The sequence below is a fragment of the Ammospiza caudacuta genome, chromosome 3, assembly GCF_027887145.1.
Source record: "Ammospiza caudacuta isolate bAmmCau1 chromosome 3, bAmmCau1.pri, whole genome shotgun sequence".
Taxonomy (NCBI): Eukaryota; Metazoa; Chordata; class Aves; order Passeriformes; family Passerellidae; genus Ammospiza; species Ammospiza caudacuta.
The window spans coordinates 2,316,310-2,336,192 of NC_080595.1; the positions used below are offsets into that span (position 1 = coordinate 2,316,310).

Consider the following 19,883-nt stretch of genomic DNA (forward strand, 5'->3'; position numbering starts at 1 on the left):
TGCATTGTGTTAGCACAGGCAGCAGCCAGGGATGCAGGTGGCACATCCCAGCACCACTTTTAACGTGCTTTGTGCTGCTGTTACCCACTTGGGATTTTTTCTAGTGTGAATGCAGCAATACCAGCTTCTGTAGAGTGCTTTGAAATGTGCAAATGGAGCAGGGGGTGCAGTTGAATTGCTGTTTGCATGGCTGTTAAGCAGGTATGTCACTGTCAAAGGCGTAACAAATCTGTTTTTATTTGAAGCCGCAGCCTATCTCTTGGTGTCGCTTATTCCGAGCAATTCCTTCCGTCAGATGTTCCGCTCGACGCGCTCCCTGCACATCCCCACGCGGGACCTGCCCCTCAGCCCCGACACCACTGTAGTCCTGCACCAGGTCTACAACGTGCTCCTGGGCCTGCTCTCGCGGGCCAAGCTCTACGTGGACGCCGCCGTGCACGGCACCACCAAGCTGGTGCCCTACTTCAGTTTCATGACCTACTGCCTGATCTCCAAAACCGAGAAGCTCATGTTCTCCACCTACTTCATGGACTTGTGGAACCTCTTCCAGCCCAAGCTCTCGGAGCCGGCCATCGCCACCAACCACAACAAGCAGGCCCTGCTGTCCTTCTGGTACAACGTGTGCGTGGACTGTCCCGAGAACGTGCGCCTGATCGTGCAGAACCCCGTGGTGACCAAGAACATCGCCTTCAACTACATCCTGGCCGACCACGACGACCAGGACGTGGTGCTCTTCAACCGCGGCATGCTGCCCGCCTACTACGGCATCCTGCGCCTGTGCTGCGAGCAGTCGCCCGCCTTCACCCGCCAGCTGGCCTCCCACCAGAACATCCAGTGGGCCTTCAAGAACCTCACCCCCCACGCCAGCCAGTACCCAGGGGTGAGTGACCAGTGCCACCGTGTGCCAGCCCCTCATTCCCCTGTCCCCTCTCGCCTGGTGTCTCTTGGAGCTTAACACACCCGGTGGTGACAGTGGTCCCTGTGGGTTTCCTGGTGGAAGTCGTTCCTGTCTTTAGATCCATTAGATCTGGAAGGGGGGGTTTGGCTACAGACATGTTTTGTGAAAAATCCTTTCCTTAGGATTTTTCCTCCTGAGAAGCTGAGAGGCCTCAGGAACAAAATGCAAACAATGGTTATCTGCTGCTGTGGGATGCAACAGGTGCATCTGGGATTGGTCTCATGTGTTGTTTCTAATTAATGGCTAATCACAGTCAGCTGGCTCAGACTCTCTGTCCTAGACACAAGATTTTGTTATCATTCTTTGTTTTGCTATTCTTAGCCAGCCTTCTGATGAAATCCTTTTTTTTATTCTTTTAGTATAGTTTTAATATAATACATAGCATAAAATAATAAATCAGCCTTCTGAAACATGGAGTCAGATCCTTGTCTCTTCCCTCATCCTCAGACCCCTGTAAACACAGTCACAGGGTTGGTTTGAGTTCTCCTTGCTGCAGAGCAGTTGTTGTTTCTGGGTCTTTCCACTGTTCAGTTTTCCAGCCCAGTCATAAGAAACAAGGAACAAGCTTTGATGGTGGTCTCTAGGAAGGAGGTTGCATTATAACAAAGGTGGAGGAATTCCCAGTTTCTTCTTTGCTTTCAGCTTCTGGACTAGGGCCAAGCTTGGCCTGTAGCATTCCAGGGGAGGACAGACTGGTGCTCCCCTTACCCAGGTACCTTTGGCAGAGCTGGGAGTTGTGCTGTCAGTGACACACAGTGACACCAGCAGAGAGCAGGTGCTGGGTGAAGCAGGCTGTGTGTGATGCTCAAACCACAGGCCTGCAGAGGCTGGAGAGACAGCAGGCCTGGGTGTGAATGATCACACTGTGGATATTGCTTTGGGATCCTTTGGGCTGTGCAGGGACACAAGGAATGCAAAGCTTGCCATCACTGTGAAGAGGAGGAGGATGCAGGGGATGTTCCATATTGAACTCCTGCCTAGATCAGCTCACAGGGCAGTGTTACATCTGACAGTCCCATTGCTCTCCTCGTTGGCATCTCCCCTCAGAAGTCTGTGTGTCTGGCAGGGGACCTGAGTTACCCCACTGTGTTTGGTGTTTGCCAGGCATATAGGGCTGCAGCAGGGCTTGGCACAAGCAGCTTTCTGAATGTTTGGTCCCAGGGATGGGGATTTCAGATTGCTTTGTGCATGTAAATGTGACACATGTACATTATGTGCACATAAGTGCAGCAGTGAGCTGTGCTCCTAGGCACCGTCAACACATCTCAGTTTATAACTTTGACAGAAAGTCTGAACCGTACCACAGTGAGAGAGCTGACTCTAACCAAGTGTTTCTGTGTGTTTTAGGCAGTAGAGGAGCTGTTTAACCTCATGCAGCTGTTTGTAGCTCAGAGGCCAGACATGAGAGAGGAGGAGATAGAGGACATCAAGCAATTCAAGAAAACCACCATCAGCTGTTACCTGCGCTGCCTGGACGGACGCTCCTGTTGGACAACTCTCATAAGGTACAGCCCTGTGCTCATCCCCAGCCCAGCTGGAATTCCCTCCCCAGCCTCCCCCAGGAGCAGAGCTGTGGTTCCAGCTGCTCCTGTTGGCAGCTGTTACTTTGGAGCACAAATGGGATGTAGGAATTGTGCCTGTGGGACAGTTTTATTGTGTGGTGTCTTCAAAGAGTGTTTCATTTCTGCTCTGAGCTGAAAGTGCTGCTTGGGCATTCTCAGCAGAGCTATAAATTGCTGTGCATGTAGGTCAGGGCTGGGGTTTTACAGGAGCTCTTGGTGCAGGCAAAGCCTGCTGGAAAGGACAGGCTGTGGTACCTGGAGGGGCTCCTGCCCTCACCTGGCACTGCTCTGTCACAGCCACCTTGTCCCAAACCATTCATTAGCATAATGCTTTCCTTTCTGTTCTGCTGCAAGCATCAAATATTCTGATAAAAATGTTTCCATACAGTTAAAAGGCCAAACATATGCTTGACTGAATCTATTTAAATGTATCATTTAAGAAGCATAAACTTCTGTCTTTCCAAGAATATAATTTTCCATATTTCTGCAGGGGTTGTATGGGAAACATTTCTGTAATGGTTATGTATAAATTACTTTCTATAACATAAAGGAGGTTGATGGCAGAGGCATTTTTAAATTAAAAAGTGTGTGGGGGGGGTAATGATGGGAAGAATTTTGTTATTTTGGGGTTTCTTTGTTCTTTTGTGATTATTTTCCAAAATACAGCATGAGTATAACAATTTTAATCTTGGACTGAGATTTTCAGTGTTCTCCATGTTTGGTTTTTTTTCCTAGTGCCTTCAGAATATTATTAGAATCTGATGAAGACAGACTTCTCGTTGTGTTCAATAGAGGATTGATTCTGATGACTGAGGTAATTACTTTGTTATTTAATTATAGCAAACATCCCACCCTGGTGCTTCCCCTGACAGCTTTAATAAGATTTCTTTTTAGTAATAAAAAGATCAGGAAATTGTTTGTGTGCTTCTCAGGACAGAGGGAAAACCACCAGCAGATTATGCTGAGAGGGATACATTTGTTTTTTTGGTGTAATTTCTTTTATTACAGGTAATTGGGAATGAAGGGCTGAGTGCAGTCACACAGTTCTTAGTAGTTAAAAAGTGTTAAGGCAAAAGGTTAAAAACCAGAAATAACTTAAAGGGTGCTCAGCTGTAATTGTGGTCGATATTTCTGACTCTCCTTTGAGGCAGTTCTCCTTTTCTTTCCTACCTGTTGTGCCTTTGTTTGCAAGGAGTGGTCTGAAACACATAAACTCCATTTCTTTCTGATGGAACTAAACCTAAAATGCATTTCTGGAGCACATCTAATTGTTGTAAGGGGATTTTTGTCCATGAGACCAGACCAGAATTATTTCAAAATTTAATGGAAAATATGAAATCATGCACCTCTGACATGGATTGGGATGTCAGGGCCTGCTCCCAGCAGTTTCACTCTGCACATCCCCCTGTCCTGATGGGTGGAACACCTGGATTCCATCCAGCACTCCATGGTGGAGGTGATGAATGAGAATCTGTGTTCATGGAGCACTGGCAGTGCTCTAGGGGCAGGATCCCTCTGAGAACAAGAATTAAACTCTGCATGTGCTGGAGAAAGCATAAAAGCAAGCAAGATTCATTCTTGGCACCTGTAGGGTGGTGTATTCAGGAGAGATGTTAAACTGGGAGAATCCATGGTGCAAGACAAGTGGCTCAGAGGTTATTGTGGCTGTGCAGAGGTGGGGTTTTGGAATGGGATTTTTGCTGCAGGAGGGGGCAGCCAGCACAACTGGGAGTTGTCAGAAGGATTGGAGCAAACATCTGTCAAGGATATTTAGTCTGCCTTTGTCATGTGGACTGGGTGATGCTTTCAGGTTGATTCCAGTCCCATTTTTATATGGTTTCTATAAAAAATTCTTTTAACTCTTATTATGTCACTGGTTTGCATTTTCTGGGAAAAAGTGTAGTAGAAAGAGCTGGAATTACAGAAACAGTGCAGTGCTATTGGAAAATTGAGTTTTCAGGAGGTTGTTATAAATACAAGGCTATAGATTAATTAATTGTGGTTAATTACTCCGGCATATCTGTTCCTTTTTGTTATGAAAATATCTCCATCCAGTAAACTGGGTGTAAAAGGCCAGGAACTGGGCTGTAAGGTTATCCATACATGAAATGTAAGTAGATCAAGGTACAGACATAGATATGTATAAAAAGAACTTGCTTTAGCTTAGTTAGCCCTCATCCATACTAACAATGGATAATTAAGTTTGTGAAGTGTGTGTAATATAAAAGGAACTCAACCTGTGTAAAGCATTGCTAGAAATGAAATTAAATTAAATTGATGCTACTTTCCAGCTTGAGGTTTGCAGGCCTTATACTGTCCCTTGTTGGCTGGAATTGTTTTGCCTAGAGATCAAAAACTGCCTGAAGGAGCTGTCACATGCAGGGGAGTTTCCCACTCGAGGGTGGCTGTGTGTCTTTTGTCTTCACTGTAATACAAAAAGGGCCTGGCAAGGGTTTGCATTCTAGGGTTGGAGGCTGCTGCTCCTTTATCTCTCAAATACCCCAGCAGGTTAAATATCTGCTCTCACATCCTGTGCTGGGATTTTTGTAGTTCAGAAATGAGTTGCTTTTCCTTACCAATATTTCTATAAATCACAGATGCCTACAAGGTATTAAAGGAGAAGTAATTCTTCTGATGCACAGCCATATATCCTTCAGCAGCATTTTGAAAAATGACTGGCATCCATCTTAATCCTGCCTTTTTTCCCCAAATTCATATATCTGTCTTTGTGCACCTCCTGTATCACTTTGTCTGCTGGCTGAGGCAGTTTGGGATTACAGGGATATAAAAATTCTGTCTCTCAAATGCCTTTTTGTTCACTGGGTTGTAGATAAAGGTGTGAAAACTTGGTAATTATTTTGAGCTGGTTACACAAACCTTTTACCTGGAAAACAAATGAAGAACTTTGTGATTATATTCAACACCTTCTATTTTTTTGTGTATAAAATACCTTGTTTGAGCATAAAATAAATGTAAATCTATCTGCAGGATAAGAAGAGGAATACTGACCGGTACCTTAGTTTGGCAACATAAAGTTTGGCTTTTTTTTTTCTTCTTCCCAGTCCTTTAACACCTTGCACATGATGTACCACGAGGCCACAGCTTGCCACGTCACTGGAGACCTGGTGGAGCTGCTGTCCATTTTCCTCTCTGTTCTGAAATCCACACGGCCCTACCTGCAAAGAAAAGGTTTGGTTATAACTCTTGTTTCTAAATTCATTTTCCTCACCCAAACCCTGATGTTTTTTCTTGCTTTTCTTGCTGTTTTTTAAAACTTGTACAGTAGAATATGTGTCTGTTAATGGATATTAAATTGTTACTTATTAGATTACTGACTTAATAGCAAACTAGATTTCATCAATTTAACAGCAGTAGACTAATGCGATTTAACAAATTCCTAGAAGCATTAAGACCGTGGTAGAGGAAAAAGAGACTCCTCAGCAGTAAAATTTTGTGCTTTTTCTAATAAGTTTTGAGGCATGAGCTAAGCAGCCTCCTGGGATGTTTGCCTTGCAGATGTGAAGCAAGCTCTCATTCAGTGGCAGGAGAGGATTGAATTTGCCCATAAGCTCTTGACTCTGCTCAATTCCTACAGCCCTCCTGAGCTGAGAAATGCCTGCATTGGTAAGTGCTGGCCCTGCAGAGCTGTCCTGCCCAGCCCTGCTGTGAGCTGGAAATGCCACAAGGGCTCTGCCAGGGGAGGTGGGGATGGTTGGTGTGGAGCTGTCAGTGCCTCTGGTCCTGTCAGACTGCTCTGGGCGTGGCAGCTGCCTCTGAACATTCCTGTGCTCAGTCAGGGCATGCAGGCCGGGGACACAGAAAGCCACAGGTCACTGTGAGACTGATTGGCCACCTGGTAAGGGAGTGACTGAAGAGCAGCTCAGGTGTCGCTGAGTTTAGAGTCAGATCCCAAATCTGAGATTAAAATTCAAACATGAACTAAAGCCCCCCTCAGAAGGGAGCGTGGAGACCAAGTTATTCTGAGAAACAGCTTTTCCTGTTCATTTTTATGATTCAGTACTGTGAAGTGCCATAGTGGAACTAAAGCATAAATAGCTTGTAGAGAGGAATGGATTTGCTTTTTAAAGTGTAGACACAGATAATACATACAAATGCCTCTCTTGCATTAGCAGAGCTATTTCAGAAAGGCCCAGGTTTTTTCTAGTTTAGACTTTTTTAATATTATTTAATGGATTGCCGGTGAAGGCCTAACACTGTGTCCAAACCACCCTTTTTTGTGTGATTTGTATGCATTTCTCCCTATTTTGAGTATTTTTTCATTGTCCTCCTGACTGCTGCTGGTTGCCCTTTTCCAGGCATCACTGCTGCTCTGTAAAAGAAGAAGCAAAGAGGGTAATTGTGTTTCTCCCTGTCCAGGCTGGCCCCTCCCTGTGGTTGCTGCAGCACTGAGCAGGGTCTCCCCCAGGGCAGAGGTGAAGGGAGCTGGGATGGAGCCAGGGGTGTCACACTCAGGTGCTGCTCACGGCAGAAGGGATACAAGAGAGAGTTTGCAAATGTATGAGCCTTAAGTTGAACTGTTTGCTGTTAAGAAATAACAATTTGTAATAGCAAAAACAACTTTTTGTTTGTAGATGTCCTCAAGGAGCTTGTACTTTTAAGTCCTCATGATTTCCTACATACTCTGGTTCCATTTCTACAGCACAATCATTGTACATACCACCACAGTAATATCCCAAGTAGGTATTTCAGTGATTGTCTTTTGAAGTTCTCTTACACTGTTATTTCTCTGTCGTGTTCCTTGCTGATGTCAAATATTGACCTTTTTAATATTATCCCTATTTTATCCGAACTTACACTACAGTGTCTCTTGGACCTTATTTTCCATGTCGTGAAAATTTGAAATTAATAGGGGGGAAAAGCAATATTCGTCCTCCACGGCCTGAGCTCAACATGTGCCTCTTGCCCACCATGGTGGAAGCCAGCAAGGTATGTAAACAAGTGGTCCTAGAAAGAATCATTTCTCTGTTGTTTTCCCATTTTTATAAAGGTGTTGGCAGAATCCAGTAGCTCGATGCATTTACCTTTTCTTTGTAAACAAAGCATAATTCTTCTTCAAGATGTGTTGTCCTCATATACTCCATTCTAGATGTGCACTTGAGAAGCACCATTTCCCTGCCCTTGGGGATACACAGCTTCATACTGCAGGCACCATAAGGGTTTGGGCCTTGTGGCAGGAAAAAAACCCGTGGCACACATTCTGGTAGTTTCCCAGTCTGTCTGTGGCATTTATGAAGGAAATTGAGGCACCACCCAGGGATTGTCTAGATGGGTTTCACACTACTTTAAGATTTCTTTCCAGACAGCCAAGGAGACCCTACAGGTTCCATTTTAGAGTCCATTCAGCTGGGGCTGAGGCATAATCTGCTATTTGTTTGGGTAAAATCCAGTGCCTGAAATGTCATAAAGGGCTTGAAGTCTTTTTACTTGCCATTTTCCCTCTGTGGGCTTCCTGATGGGATGCCAGCTTTGGTGGGGCTGCTCCGTAGTGACTTTGCCACATCCCGTTGTTACAGCTGCAGCAACGGTGGGATTCAGCTCACGTCACTTTGCCTATCTAAAACAGATAAGAGGTCAGCATCCAGCTCCTCTGGGGCTCCTCTGGGGCTCCTGCCATGAATAGTTACCCTGGGGAGGAGAGCAAGAGCTCCCCTCCTTCCTGTCCCGGGCACCACGGCGTGCAGGGAGCAGCAGTGACTGTAGGTTTTGGATAGCTAAAGTCAGGTCAGGTGAATCCCACCCAAAAAGGAATATGTATGGACAATCATTTGAAGCAGGAGAACTGGTTACTTGCTGTCCGGTAACTGTGGTTCTTCAAGATGCTTTGTCCACACAGATTCTGTGCTCGTCCTGCTGTGCTAATTCGAGTCCTGTCCTAGGGGATTCTTTCGGGTGAAGGAATTGAGTGGTGGTTGAAGCCGCCATACCCCTTGTGCCCTCAGGTACAGTGGTCGCAAGGACACACTGGGTGCAGGCACAGCCCCAGTGGACACAGCTATTCAGAAAGAATCCAATCTCCTGCACATGGGGCCTATGTGCACGTAGATGGGAATCTGTGTGGGCAACACATTTCGAAGAAGCACGGTTACTGTAGGGTAAGTAACCCTTCTTTTTTAAAGCTTTCAGAATGATGCTGTGTCTATTTGTGCACCATCAAATTGATTGTGTTTGAAAAGAGAGGTAGAGAGCCAGAAATCCAGTGTTTGAAAGGATGGTAGAGAGCCAGGAACTGCCTCTAGTGGGTTCCCCGTCGTGCATCCAGAAGTGACACTACATAATGTAAATATAGAAAGTTGTCATGTTACGTGACAGTATTTCATCCTTTATATCCAATTCCTAATACATTAGGAAGGAGAATATTTTTAAAGCTGTGGAACCACATCCACAGTCACATTGCCCTGTGGGTTTGCATGCTTGTTTTTCATTCAGTTGCTTTGTGTAAAGTTGCAGTTTTTGCTGGAGTTTTAGACATTTCCTCGTGGCTCTCTGATGCCATTCCTCTGGCTGATGCCATTTTAAGCTTATGTATGTCCAAAATATTAAAATATCCACATATGTGTATCATTGGGTTTGAGACATTCATGAAAATTCTGCTCTGAAGCTCAGTCTTGAGAAAATTCTGATTTCTACAGATCACAACTGACAAGCAGTAGTGTGTATATATTTAGGTGTCTTTATGTGATACAGAGTTACTGTGTTCTTTTCTTCAAGCCCTGCTGTTTGCACAGCTTTGCACCCTCTGGGTGCTGGCTCAGAAGCCTCCAATGAGATTTTCCTGGCAGGAACTGCATTGCCATCCCTCCTCCATCACACCCTGGAGCTTGCCAAGGGCTGGCTGAGGAGGCACCTGGAGGCTCCCAGTGTTCTCCTGTATTTCAGGATGGAGCACTGCAGGGCAGGGGCAGGCAGGGGGTGCTCAGGGCACTGGGAGCTGTGCCTTTGGTGCCCTTGGTGCCTTGGAGGCTGAATGAGGCTCCCTTAAATCTGCAGGGCAAGGACGATGTTTACGACCGGATGCTGCTGGATTATTTCTTCTCCTACCACCAGTTCATCCACCTCCTGTGTCGGGTTGCAATCAACTGTGAAAAGTTTACTGAAACTTTAGTGAAAATGAGTAAGTATCCAGGTGAAACTGCCACAGGATTCTGTGTGTGATAGCTCTGAGTCCTTCTGCACCAGGTTTTATATTCAGAGTTTTTAAGGAAAACTTGTGAAACTTGTTTTGGGTATTATTTTTGTATAAGAAAGTGCAGCCTTACCCACATGACTGAAATGTTTCAGGCTTGCACAGAAAAGAGCTGAGGTAACCACTGAGAATTCAGTCTTATTGTACATTTAGAGTTTAATACAGGACTCACTGAGGCTGTTTCTGGGTGATTGGCAGTTTAAATGGCTTTGGATCACATCTTGATTCCTCAGCATCTCAGCAATGGCAATTAACTGACAATATTTTAATTTTTGTGTTCCCACACAACCCCAAGGGCAAGTTCCTCAGTGTGCACAGATCAGAGTGTCACACCAATAATGTCATCCAAAGAGCAATGAGAGAATGTCCTTTTATCCCCTGAATCACCCCTCTGCTTGTTGTTTGTCACACTTTCCAAGTGTTTATTAAATGGACTGTGAAAACCTCACAGACACTTCAGCTTTCTGATCATACAAAATGCTTGGAATGTGATCCTTGGCACTGCTTTTCTGAGGAATTTGCCTGTGTCCCACGGAGTTCCCCACACTGACTTGTTCCCTTATGCCTTTGCAGGTGTCCTGGTTGCTTATGAAGGTTTGCCTCTTCACCTTGCACTCTTCCCCAAACTCTGGACTGAGCTGTGCCAGACTCAGGTAAGAGCCAGAACCAACAGAATGGAAACGGGGGAAAAACACACTGAATGTGGAACAAAAGATGTTCAATAAAACATCTGGTGGATGATGTTCAATAAAATACTCTGCCTGTGTGACTGCTGCCTGAGAAGCCCTGCTAAATCAAATATAAAATTCTGATGTAAATTCTGATTGCTCCCTGTACATCCCCCAAAAGCTCAACACAGCAGCTCCCCCAGTAAGGGTGGTGGGGGTGCAGAAATCCCCTCACCCTGCCTCTGAAATTCCAGCTTTTCATGTAGCACAAACACTGGGATGGTGAAGGAAGCATGAGGAGGTGTCAGGGTCTGGGTGTGATTGCAGAGGAGCTGTGGGTGGCTCACAGAGCAGGAGGCTCTGTCCCTGTCACACACCGCTGGGGACGAACTGGCCTTTCCTTCCTCACAGGAAAATGGGCAATAAGAATTGTCAGTAATTGCTTTGTGCCATTCACTGGCATCTGGTAGAGCTGAGCTGTTCCTCAGTGGGCCTGGCTGCAGTTCAGTGCTGACTCTGCCACCTTCTCTCTCCCTGCCAGTCTGCAATGTCCAAGAACTGTGTGAAGCTCCTCTGTGAAGATCCTGTTTTTGCAGAATATATCAAATGTATTCTGATGGATGAAAGGACCTTTCTTAACAACAACATTGTCTACACCTTTCTGACACACTTTCTCCTCAAGGTAAGGGGTCTTTTAGCAATAATCATTACTCCAAGCAATGCAGGCACTGATGTTGTTTCCTTTTTTGATTTTTTTTTTCACAGTTCCAAGTTTGTGTGGCTTTAAAAAAAATACTTTGTTTCCACAGGTACAAGGGCAGGTATTTTCTGAAGCAAACTGTGCCAACCTAATCAACACTTTAATTACAAACCTAATAAATCAGTATCAAAGCCTAGAATCTGACTTCAGCAACCAGAGAGTTGAAATTTCCAAAGCAAGCTCTACATTAAACGGGGTGAGTATTTTCTAAGGAACACGAGGCAGCTCATTCCCTACAGAAACTCCTCAATGCCCTGTGCAGGTGTGAGACACTCCCTGCCCCAGCTGAGCTCCTGGAGGGGCCATGGGAAATTGGGAATATTAACCTGGCTGTGGGGAACAGTGTTAACCACTGCAGGAGCATTAATGGTGGGAGTGCTGTAGCCCAGCAAGGTTTTGTGTCTGAGCAGGGCATTGTCACCTCCAGGACAAATCTGTGTTCGGGTCAGCACATAGTGAGTGGGGAATTTCAGTGGTGTGAGTAGCTCCAGAATGGGATCTTTGGGCTGCTCAGAACATGAACAGCATCTCCTTATTGCAGTCTCTGTGTGCAGGATTCATCAAGCACCAGTTTGAAATAAACCTTGTTTCTCTGTTGGCAGGACCTCCGAGCACTTGCCTTGCTGCTTTCAGTGCACACTCCCAAACAGCTCAACTCGGCCCTGATCCCAACTTTACAAGAGCTTTTAAACAAATGTAGAGCTTGTCAGCAACAGAGGAACTCATTACAAGAGCAAGAAGCCAAAGAAAGAAAAACTAAAGGTTTGATGTTGCACTAATGAGCCTTTTATCAAATTAATGTAATGTTATTTTATTATTCAAAATACAGGGTGGGCCATTAGCTCCAAATCCCAGTAGTACACAAAAATCTCATTTTATGATGGAACTGAAGTTTGTGAATTGCATGGATTCTCTGTGAGGAAATGTTTGCTGAAGTGCTGTGTTGAGTGGAGAAGGGTGGGGGTGTGAGCAGTGTTCCTGAAAAGGCTTGGTGTTGTACTAACTTTTATCAAATTAATGTAATAGGTTATTTTGTTATACAAAATATAGGGTGGGCCATTCACAGGCTCCAAATCCCAGTAGTACAGGAAAATCCCACTTTGTGATGGAGCTAAAGTTTGTGAATGGCACAAACTCTGAGGAGATGAATGTTTGCTGAAGCGCTGTGTGGAGCAGGGTGGGGTGTGAGCAGTGTTCCTGAAAAGGTTTGGTGTTGCACTTATGAACCTTTTATAAAATTAATGTAATGTTATTACACAAAATACAGGGTGGGCCATTAGCTCCAAATCCCAGTGTTACACAAAAATCCCATTTTGTGATGGGGCTGGAGTTTGTGAATGGCACAAACTCTGAGGAGATGAATGTTTGCTGAAGTGCTGTGTGAAGGGTGGGGGTGTGAGCAGTGTTCCTGCAAGTTTTGGTGTTGCACTAATGAACCTTTTATCAAATGAATGTAATGTTATTTTGTTATACAAAGTACAGGGTGGGCCAGGGAGTGTCCCAGTCCCAGGAGTATCCCAAATCCCAGTAGTCCAAATCCCAGTGTTAGACAGAAATCCCATTTTATGACGGAGCTGAAGTTTGAATGGCACAAACTCTGAGCGGAGACAGGCGAGCGTTTGCTGCAGCGCTGTGAGGAGCAGGGTGGGTGTGACGGTGCCGTGTCCCCGCAGATGACGAGGGAGCCACGCCGGTGAAGCGGCGGCGGGTGAGCAGCGACGAGGAGCACGCCGGGGACGGGGCTGACCCCAAGGGCGAGCCCCGCGAGGCGCTGACCCCCAGCAGCGCCTCGGACAACGAGACCCGCGACTCGTCCATCATCGACCCCGGCACGGAGCAGGAGCCGCCGTCCCCCGGCAGCGCCTCGGGCCGCGACTTCAGGATGGAGGCGCCGTTCCCCGAGGAGGCCGCGCAGCCCGAGGAGCGGCCCGGCCCCGAGGAGTGCCGAGAGCTCAAGGAGCTGCAGGCGGCCAAGGAGGCCGAGGAGGAGCCCGAGTTCCCCTCCACGTCCATCTCGGCGGTTTTATCCGACCTGGCGGACTTGCGGAGCTGCGATGGCCAAGCCTTACCGCCCCAGGACCCCGACAGTAATTTATCAATCAGTTGTGGCCATTCCAGGGGACTTTTTAGTCACATGCAGCAGCATGACATTTTAGACATCCTGTGCAGGACCATTGAGTCTACGATTCACGTGGTCACACGGATATCCGGGAAAGGAAACCAAGCTGCTTCTTGACATTAGATGGAGCATGTCTGCTTTTAAGTCTTCTTTTTTTTTTTTTTAAAAAAAATCCTTCTTCCCCCAAAAAATGCTGTTTGTATAAGTTTTGCTTATTTCTGTTTTGTGCTTCAGTTTGTCCAGTGCTCTCTGCTTGAATGGCAAGATAGATTTATATGCTTAATTCTTGGTCAGGCAGAACTCGAGATTATTTTTTTTAAATTTTATTTTATTTTGCATCTACCGTACACTTTCTTAAAGGGCAATCAGATAATGGCTATGTTTTATGTAATTAAGAGTTCACTGTAGTGGCTTTCATTTAATATGGCTGTCTGGGAGACAGGGCCTCCTGGCCCTGTATGATGTAATTTAAACTTATGGCATTTTTACTGTGTATAATATGGTGTCCTCTGTGCCAGTTTTGTACCTTATAATCGAGGCAGATTGCCTCAGATCGCTGTGGTTCTTATTATCAAAATTAAGTTTACTTGTATACTAAACAACCACAAGAAATTTGATTCTGTAAAGAATCCTCTTTAGCTGTGGCCTGGCAGTATATATATGGTGCTTTATTTAACAGAATACCTGTGGAGGAAATAAAGCACACTTGATGTAAAATTAATTGTTTTATTTTTATTGACATGATCAATTGCTATTCTGTGCACTTCATTAAACTGATTGTGATGACTTTTCATTGGTTTATAATATGTTGCTTCAGTGTTTGGATTTCTCAGCAAAGAACTTCGTAAGTGGCACGGCAGCAGAGAGAAATGATGGGCAGAGTTGAGATTTGATGGAGATTTTGGTGCTTGTTTAGTGTGCAGTGTTCAGCCTCACAGTGGGCAGGGACTGGTGCTTGTGTTGGAACCTGAAGTGCTGTGAAAAGCCAGGGGCACTTGGCATCTCATTTCCCTTATGTTAACATCTCTGGTACAATTTCTCTCCTGCACCATTTACAGACCTCCTTCTTTTTCCCCTCTGCTCTCTCTGGCTGTGCCCTTCACTCTCTGACAGCTTCTGCACCCCTGGAATGACTTTATCATCCCTCCCATTATACCTCCTCCTGTTATTTCTGAGTAATACCAGTTTCCTATGTGACCTTTTGGACTGTCAATGCTGCTGGTTCCAATATCTGATTAAACTCCATTTTCAGCTTCATTTTCCAGTTGCTCATTTGTTTTTCTATTGTCTTCATCTGCCTTGGTCTTTTTTCTTCAAATTTCTTTCTTTCCATCTACCCTTCACTGCAGTTTTGCATCACTTGCTTCTCCTTGAGTCTGTGATGCTCTTGCTCCCTTTGAATTTACTCTCATTGGTTTCAGTGTTCTGTTCTTTAAAGTTTACAAATTTATCTTTCTGTTTATTTAGCATTTTTATCCTGAGTTTACAGACACTGCTGACACTGGTAAGTGCTTAAGTTGGTATCCTCATTATTCAGATATTAAATAATTATGGTTGTGTTCTCTTTAGGAATAATTTTATTCCTTTTTCTGATTAGCTTTCTCCAGAATGTAACTAACTCCAGAGAAATCATCAACAGCTTCTAGTCATAGTCAAGATTTCTACAATCAGAATTTTTCTGTCAAGGGAAACATTGGCCTATGGATGGAAACCTGAGCTGCAGCAGCTGTTGGGACTCCTTTGGGTGAGTAGTTTTCTTAATTAATCAGCCTTATTAACACCTGTTGTGGTGGTTTCACAGGAAATATGGTTTCTGGGATATGCTGTGGTCACCAATAGGTGTTCAGATTTTAATATTGGCACCTGCTGTGGCCACTGGGGACATTTGGACACGCCTCTGAGAGCACACCCAGGGGTTAAAAGCAAAGCACTTGCAGAGGAAGCTCTCTCTGAATTTCGGGTGGGAAGAGTTGGAGGGGAAAGCCATGGGGCTCTGGGAGAGGTGGGCATGGCCCCCGAGGGTGGCAGGGTGGGAGAGAGGGAGCCCAGGAGCCATGGGACTCTTATCTTGGAATTTGATTTCATGTGCTGTTGCTGTGAGAAGTCCAGCCACTTGTGAGAGCCGCTTTTAACCCTTTGTGGACAATGAAAACTTCACAGAACATTAACCCTTCCCTTCACAGAACATTAACCCTTCCCTTCACAGAACATTAACCCTTCCTGGAAGAGAGATAAGAGTAGAGGATGAAGAAGGAAATGGGCCAGTGATGAGGGTCTGGGCAAGTGAGAGAGAGAGGTTGCAGGAATGGAGAAGACGGAGTGGCATTTTTGCTGGACTCTGTTTTGTATATTCATGGACTGTTTCCTTGTGACACAGAGACTGCATCCAGGGGGAGGCAGTGCCTCAGAACCAGGAGGGTTCAGTGTGCAGCCCTCAGCCCCAGGGGGTGTGACAGAAGCAGGGCACAGAGGTCCCAAAGAGAGACCGTGCCTTTCTGGATGGGACAAGGCATCCTTACAAAGACAACCCTGGAAGCTGCCTTGGCCCGGGCACAGTGCTGAGAGCCCTGGCCATGCAAGGAAGATGTCACAATGGCAAAGGATCTCCAGGCAGTGCCACGTGTGACGAGAAGCCCACGGCACAAGGAAGGACTCCTACTCTTGATGAACTGAGGATTTCATTATCCAAAGGGTGGTGCCCAGAACAAGAGCTGGTGATTTGGGAAATGTAAATGTATTGGGAATATGGTGGGGAGGAGCAGGAGGAGATGTCTCTGTGCAGTTTTCATTTTCTGTGGGTTTCTTTTTTCCTTCTTTGTAATTTTTTAATAAAGTTTTTTTTTATTTTTTTAATAAAGTTTTTCTTTCCCCTAAGTAGGAGCCTGCTTTGCTTATTTCTGGTCACATCTCAGAGAAGACACCAGGGAGGGGGTATTCTCACCATGGCAGCTGTGCAGTTGGGATGGTGTCTGAGCTGCTGCCTGTTGCTCTATCATTTCATAAAGTATACACAAATACTGCACCATTAATCATGTCAGGATTAACAGAAATATGATTATTCTTATTTCTCTTCCTTTACCTCCTAATTTCCCCCTTGAGTGTTCCTGCAATTTTTACAAAGACTATTCTATTCTATTCTATTCTATTCTATTCTATTCTATTCTATTCTATTCTATTCTATTCTATTCTATTCTATTCTATTCTATTCTATTCTTCCTCAAATTTTTTCCTGGTTTTACTTCTATTCTATTCTATTCTATTCTATTCTATTCTATTCTATTCTATTCTATTCTATTCTATTCTATTCTATTCTATTCTATTCTATTCTATTCTATTCTATTCTATTCCCACTCAATTTTTTTTCTGGTTTTATTTCTATTCTATTCTATTCTATTCTATTCTATTCTATTCTATTCTATTCTATTCTATTCTATTCTATTCTATTCTATTCTATTCTATTCTATTCTGTTCTTCCTCAATTTTTTCCTGGTTTTACTTCTATTCTATTCTATTCTATTCTATTCTATTCTATTCTATTCTATTCTATTCTATTCTATTCTATTCTATTCTATTCTATTCTATTTTCTCAAATTTTTTCCTGGTTTTACTTCTATTCTATTCTATTCTATTCTATTCTATTCTATTCTATTCTATTCTATTCTATTCTATTCTATTTTCTCAAATTTTTTCCTGGTTTTACTTCTATTCTATTCTATTCTATTCTATTCTATTCTATTCTATTCTATTCTATTCTATTCCATTCCATTCCATTCCATTCCATTCCCCCTCAATTTATTTTCTGGTTTTATTTCTATTCTATTCTATTCTATTCTATTCTATTCTATTCTATTCTATTCTATTCTATTCTATTGTATTCTATTCCCCCTCGATTTTTTTTCTGGTTTTATTTCTATTCTATTCTATTCTATTCTATTCTATTCTATTCTATTCTATTCTATTCTATTCTATTCTATTCTATTCTATTCTATTCCATTCCATTCCATTCTATTCTATTCTATTCTATTCTATTCTATTCTATTCTATTCTATTCTATTCTATTCTATTCTATTCCATTCCATTCCATTCCATTCCATTCCCCTTCAATTTATTTTCTGGTTTTATTTCTATTCTATTCTATTCTATTCTATTCTATTCTATTCTATTCTATTCTATTCTATTCTATTCCATTCCCCCTCAATTTATTTTCTGGTTTTATTTCTATTCTATTCTATTCTATTCTATTCTATTCTATTCTATTCTATTCTATTCTATTCTATTCTTTCTCAAATTTTTTCCTGGTTTTACTTCTATTCTATTCTATTCTATTCTATTCTATTCTATTCTATTCTATTCTATTCTATTCTATTCTATTCTATTCTATTCTATTCTATTCTATTCTACTCTATTCTATTCTATTCTACTCTATTCCATTCTATTCTATTCTATTCCATTCCATTCCATTCCATTCCATTCCATTCCCCCTCAATTTTTTTTCTGGTTTTATTTCTATTCTATTCTATTCTATTCTATTCTATTCTATTCTATTCTATTCTATTCTATTCTATTCTATTCTATTCTATTCTATTCTATTCCCCTTCAATTTATTTTCTGGTTTTATTTCTATTCTATTCTATTCTATTCTATTCTATTCTATTCTATTCTATTCTATTCTATTCTATTCTATTCTATTCTATTCTATTCTATTCTATTCTATTCTGTTCTTCCTCAATTTTTTCCTGGTTTTACTTCTATTCTATTCTATTCTATTCTATTCTATTCTATTCTATTCTATTCTATTCTATTCTATTCTATTCTATTCTATTCTATTCTATTCCATTCCATTCCATTCCATTCCATTCCATTCCATTCCCCCTCAATTTATTTTCTGGTTTTATTTCTATTCTATTCTATTCTATTCTATTCTATTCTATTCTATTCTATTCTATTCTATTCTATTCTATTCTATTCTATTCCCCCTCGATTTTTTTTCTGGTTTTATTTCTATTCTATTCTATTCTATTCTATTCTATTCTATTCTATTCTATTCTATTCTATTCTATTCTATTCTATTCTATTGTATTCTACTCCATTCTATTCTATTCTATTCTATTTTCTCAAATTTTTTCCTGGTTTTACTTCTATTCTATTCTATTCTATTCTATTCTATTCTATTCTATTCTATTCCATTCCATTCCATTCCATTCCCCCTCAATTTATTTTCTGGTTTTATTTCTATTCTATTCTATTCTATTCTATTCTATTCTATTCTATTCTATTCTATTCTATTCTATTCTATTCTATTGTATTCTATTCCCCCTCGATTTTTTTTCTGGTTTTATTTCTATTCTATTCTATTCTATTCTATTCTATTCTATTCTATTCTATTCTATTCTATTCTATTCTATTCCATTCCATTCCATTCCATTCCATTCCATTCCCCCTCAATTTATTTTCTGGTTTTATTTCTATTCTATTCTACTCCATTCTATTCTATTCTATTCTATTCTATTCTATTCTATTCTATTCTATTCTATTCTATTCTATTCTATTCTACTCCATTCTATTCTATTCTATTCTATTCTATTCTATTCTATTCTATTCTATTCCCCTTCAATTTATTTTCTGGTTTTATTTCTTTTCTATTCTATTCTATTCTATTCTATTCTATTCTATTCTATTCTATTCTATTCCCCCTCGATTTTTTTTCTGGTTTTATTTCTATTCTATTCTATTCTATTCTATTCTATTCTATTCTATTCTATTCTATTCTATTCTATTCTATTCTATTCTATTCTATTCTATTCCATTCCCCCTCAATTTTTTTTCTGGTTTTATTTCTATTCTATTCTATTCTATTCTATTCTATTCTATTCTATTCTATTCTATTCTATTCTATTCTATTCCATTCCATTCCATTCCATTCCATTCCATTCCATTCCATTCCCCCTCAATTTATTTTCTGGTTTTATTTCTTTTCTATTCTATTCTATTCTATTCTATTCTATTCTATTCTATTCTATTCTATTCTATTCTATTCTATTCTATTCTATTCTATTCCATTCTATTCTATTCTATTCTATTCTATTCTATTCTATTCTATTCCCCTTCAATTTATTTTCTGGTTTTATTTCTATTCTATTCTATTCTATTCTATTCTATTCTATTCTATTCTATTCTATTCTATTCTATTCTATTCTATTCTATTCCATTCCCCCTCAATTTTTTTTCTGGTTTTATTTCTATTCTATTCTATTCTATTCTATTCTATTCTATTCTATTCTATTCTATTCTATTCTATTCTATTCCCCTTCAATTTATTTTCTGGTTTTATTTCTATTCTATTCTATTCTATTCTATTCTATTCTATTCTATTCTATTCTATTCTATTCTATTCTTTCTCAAATTTTTTCCTGGTTTTACTTCTATTCTATTCTATTCTATTCTATTCTATTCTATTCTATTCTATTCTATTCTATTCTATTCTATTCTATTCTACTCTATTCTATTCTATTCTACTCTATTCCATTCTATTCTATTCTATTCTATTCTATTCCATTCCATTCCATTCCATTCCATTCCATTCCATTCCCCCTCAATTTTTTTTCTGGTTTT

General features: G+C 41.7%; 1 protein-coding gene across 1 annotated transcript in view; it reads left to right on the top strand.

Annotated features, from left to right (window-relative positions):
- Nucleotides 1-16,305, top strand: part of USP34 (ubiquitin specific peptidase 34) — a 120,364-nt gene extending 104,059 nt beyond the window's left edge. The window contains exons 68-82 of the mRNA XM_058800752.1: nucleotides 246-880; nucleotides 2,306-2,463; nucleotides 3,256-3,334; nucleotides 5,583-5,709; nucleotides 6,037-6,144; nucleotides 7,113-7,217; nucleotides 7,343-7,467; nucleotides 8,481-8,633; nucleotides 9,529-9,652; nucleotides 10,298-10,377; nucleotides 10,934-11,074; nucleotides 11,202-11,348; nucleotides 11,755-11,914; nucleotides 12,826-15,015; nucleotides 15,649-16,305. Of these exons, the coding sequence (XP_058656735.1) occupies nucleotides 246-880; nucleotides 2,306-2,463; nucleotides 3,256-3,334; nucleotides 5,583-5,709; nucleotides 6,037-6,144; nucleotides 7,113-7,217; nucleotides 7,343-7,467; nucleotides 8,481-8,633; nucleotides 9,529-9,652; nucleotides 10,298-10,377; nucleotides 10,934-11,074; nucleotides 11,202-11,348; nucleotides 11,755-11,914; nucleotides 12,826-13,388 (2,705 nt within the window). The 3' untranslated portion in view covers nucleotides 13,389-15,015; nucleotides 15,649-16,305. The remainder of the gene's footprint in view (nucleotides 1-245; nucleotides 881-2,305; nucleotides 2,464-3,255; nucleotides 3,335-5,582; nucleotides 5,710-6,036; nucleotides 6,145-7,112; nucleotides 7,218-7,342; nucleotides 7,468-8,480; nucleotides 8,634-9,528; nucleotides 9,653-10,297; nucleotides 10,378-10,933; nucleotides 11,075-11,201; nucleotides 11,349-11,754; nucleotides 11,915-12,825; nucleotides 15,016-15,648) is intronic.
- Nucleotides 16,306-19,883: the final 3,578 nt, after the last annotated feature.